Source organism: Rhinopithecus bieti, unplaced genomic scaffold (genome assembly GCF_001698545.2).
Source record: "Rhinopithecus bieti isolate Rb0 unplaced genomic scaffold, ASM169854v2 scaffold_50364, whole genome shotgun sequence".
NCBI lineage: Eukaryota > Metazoa > Chordata > Mammalia > Primates > Cercopithecidae > Rhinopithecus > Rhinopithecus bieti.
Window position 1 is genome coordinate 389,686 of NW_016820096.1, and position 3,947 is coordinate 393,632.

At 38.8% G+C, this 3,947-nt stretch overlaps 1 protein-coding gene across 1 annotated transcript; it reads right to left on the reverse strand.

Annotated features, from left to right (window-relative positions):
• Positions 1–963: 963 nt before the first annotated feature.
• LOC108520165 (eukaryotic translation initiation factor 2 subunit 3) lies at positions 964–3,556 on the reverse strand. The gene has a single exon (XM_017859436.1). The coding sequence runs from the start codon at positions 3,013–3,015 to the stop codon at positions 2,137–2,139; it is 879 nt and encodes a 292-aa protein (XP_017714925.1). The 5' UTR covers positions 3,016–3,556; the 3' UTR covers positions 964–2,136.
• Positions 3,557–3,947: the final 391 nt, after the last annotated feature.

Genomic DNA, 3,947 nt, shown 5'->3' on the forward strand with positions numbered 1-3,947 from the left:
TGCTTTCTGTACAGCCTGCCAAACCATGAGCTGATTAAACCTTTTTTCTTCATAAATTACCTAGTCTCAGATATTTTTATAGAAATGTGAGAATGGCCTAATATAGGATACTATCAAGTGACCAATATTCACATTATAGAATTTAAGAAGGAGAAAAGAGCAAGGATATAATGGTAGAAAAACTTTCTAAATTTAAAGAAATAAATGGATATACAAATTTGACAAGCTCAAAAGACTCCAACTAGGATAGAACCAAAAAAGAACCCTACCAACATTCATTATAATCAAACTTTGCAGCAAGAGAAAAGCAATTCATCATATATAAGGGAACTGCCATAACATTATCAGTGGATTTCTCAGCAGAAACCTTTCATATCAGAAGGGAGTAGCATAATATATTCAAAGTAATAAAAGAAAAAAAACCTGTTAACTAAGAATACCAGGTCTAGCAAAACCATTCCAATTAAATCAGAACAATTAAAATCAGAATCTCTGTGGGGCATCTTTTTTTTTTTTTTTAAAGCTTCCCCAGCAATTCTATTGTCAGTGAGTTGTAAATCACTGCTCAACAGAACCTCTTATGAAGCAAAACATAAAGAAAATAAGCTGGGCACAGTGGCTCACGCCTGTAATCCCAGCATTTTGGAAGGCAGAGGCAGACAGATCACCTAAGGTCAGGAGTTCAAGACCAGCCTTGGTAACATAGTGAAACCCCATCTCTACCAAAAACACAAAAATTAGCCGGGTATGGTGACACATGCCTGTAATCTCAGCTACATGGGAGGCTGAAGCATGAGAATCACTTGAACCAGGGAGGCAGAAGTTGCAGTGAGCCAAGATTGTGCCACTGTACTCTAGCCTAGGTGACAGAGTGAGCCTCCGTTTCAAAAAAAAAAAAAGGGAAAAGCACACAAGTATAGGGACATGGGGAATAAGTTAAAAATCAAAAGGACTTACTCACTACTTTCTAACATCTTTTACTTCTTGACCTTTCGAAACTTCCAAAAATTAGTAATATTATAATCTGTGTCACAGTCTTAACAGTTAAGAAAAAACATAAAATGAAGGCCTAGGAAGATCTTTGTTACTCATCTAGAATTATTTGGTATAACAGTATTTTCCAGTGGAGGAAGACTATTGGATTTCAGGCATAAAACAATGCAGAAAAAAATCTCAAGGCATGACAGGGAGAGGGAGATAACTTCTGACTCTGGTTTCCTGTGTTTCAGGCCAGGAAGAGCAAGGGGAGAAAAATATCTGTCCATGGGAACAAGTAATCATGCTTCAAAGGACAATTTCATTTGAACCCATTAATTTCCTTTTCATGCAAAATTTCAATGATAAAGCAACATAAAATATGGAGCCAAAGAAAAGGAAGAAGTTCTTCAAGGAGAATTTGTGCCTTTAAGTTTTAACTGGTACAACAGTCCTTCAGCCTGGAGGTACTCAAAGACGAATCATGAAAAAGAAAAAAAAAACTTTATTTCAAGCAGCTTCAGTGATATATGTGTGTGCCACAGCAAAGGCTGGTTGTGGCAAAGTTTCATTTCAAAGTGTATGATGTGGTCTGGGCAAGGTGGCTCATGCCTGTAATCCCAGCACTTTGTGAGGCTGAGGTGGACTGATCACCCTGAGGTCAAGAGAGACCGGCCTGGCCAACATGCCAAAACCCCGTCTCTACTGGTAATATAAAAATTAGCGAGGTGTGGTGGCGCACACCTGTAATCTCAGCTACTCGGGAGGCTGAGGCAGGAGAATTGCTTGAACCCGGGAGGCAGAGGTTGGGGATCACACCACTGCACTCCAGCCTGGGCAACAGAACCAGACTCAAAAACAAAAGAAAATAAAACAAACAAAAAAAACAAAACTGCATGATGTATAACTTTGACATTATGTGGGAATGCTTAACTTCTGCCAAAATGTAGATTCAATCCAACATTATGCCAATTTTTATGTTAATTGTAGTCCCTAAGTTTTCATAACAACAAAAAAAAAGAGAATAACCTTACAATTACCTACTAAGGTAACAAACTGTGAAATCAATTCCCCAATATTGCTTTGAAAATAAACCCCTTGGTTGTTAAGAGAAATTCCAATTTCCAACTCCATCCGAATGTATTATTTAACTGGTATTCTTCAGTCATCTACTGTTGGCTTGATTGTCACTCCTCTTCTTATCTGACCCCAACCAATTAAACGCCAGTGTTTTTCAACTCTTCGGCTAAGGGCAATTTTTTCTCCTACCTCTGTGCACTTTGGATTGGTCAAAACAATTTTACCCAAATCGGCCTTGACAGCACTAACTCTCCCTCCTGTTGACAGGGATCCTATGTTCACCATGAGCACTTCATTCTTAGACAGCTTTTGAACCTTTGCTGCTTTCTTGTCTCCTTCAGTGTGTACACCTAGAAGCCGTCTAAGCAGGAAATAGGAAATTTCCAATTCTGTGAATATCTCAGGTAAAGCTCCAACTGCACCAAGTACTTGCCTCACCATTCTGTCAGCCCCGCACAAAGTGGAGTGAATTTTTGTTCCAACTCCAATAAGACCACCTAGAGCAGCATATTGCAGATCATTCTGCTCTGCAAAAAGTGATACAATTTTGGAAAAGATTGGTTTACACATAAGTTTTCCTTCACTATCTTTGGAAACAATACCAGGTCTTACTTCTATCTCCTGGCCCACCTTTAATACTCCTTTTAGGATACTACCACCAGCTACACCTCCATTAAGGTCATCAACTTCACAGCCAGGTTTGTTGACATCAAAAGATCTAATAACAATAAGCTGGGGCTCTGAAGTAAACTCTCTTGGGGGTACTGGAATTTTCTTTACTGTGTACTCACAAACAACTTCAATATTGTATTTCAACTGAGCCGAAATTGGAATAATGGGAGCTCCCTCTGCTACTGTAGCTTGGACAAATGCAAGGATCTGCTCGTATTGTTCTTTAGCCTGATTTTCTTTCACCAAATCAATTTTATTTTGTAGAATCAAAATATGCTTCAGCTTCATGATCTCTATAGCAGCCAGGTGTTCAGACGTCTGAGGCTAAGGACAAGATTCATTACCAGCTATCAACAGAAGAGCTGCATCCATCACTGCTGCACCATTCAGCATAGTAGCCATCAAAATATCATGGCCAGGACAGTTAACAAAGGAAACATGTCTGACTAATTTGAAGTTCCCTTTGGTCCCTGCAATGTCTGTAGGAAACTCATCAGGTGTACTGCTCCCACAAGATCTATAACATTCTGGCCGAGGGCAACTTGGGTCATCAAGTTTATAAATCTTAGCATTAGCATATCCAAGCTTGATTGTAATATTTCTTTCTAGTTCATTTTTGAACCTGACTGTGTGAACTCCAGAAATAGCTTTGACGACTGTGTATTTCCCATGAGCTACATGACCAATTGTACCTATATTAATTGTGGCTTGTCTGCTGCTGATAACTTCGTGTGAAAGTGGTGTCAACTTGGTAACGTCCAATGTGGTGAGATCCTGACCCGAAAGATGCAGCTGCCCCAGAGTCACTCCAGCTTCTCCACCCGCCATGTTGCCTGAAGAGCGCCTTGTGGGTTTTAAAACAGTACTTAGGACACAAGGAATGAAATGAGGGAAAGCGTCTGGAAACAACATGACTAACTGAACAACCTAGAATAACATTTTTGAAAGCTGTTTTGTAGAACACTAATTCTTTGATATGTTGATATAAGTGAAAATTATGTAGTCTAGATTGATAAATGGAAGATTCAGCACATATAAAAACAAAATTTCCTAACTGTGGAACATCTTAGAACTTTGTATTTTCTAATATGCATTCTTAATTTGTTGAGAGAAGACATGTGTTCCTAAAGGTTATTTAATTACAGAAGCAGTTTTTATTTTCATAGAGCATCTATTAGCAGTAATGTCATGAAGAACACGTTTTGGCAACAATGATAGAG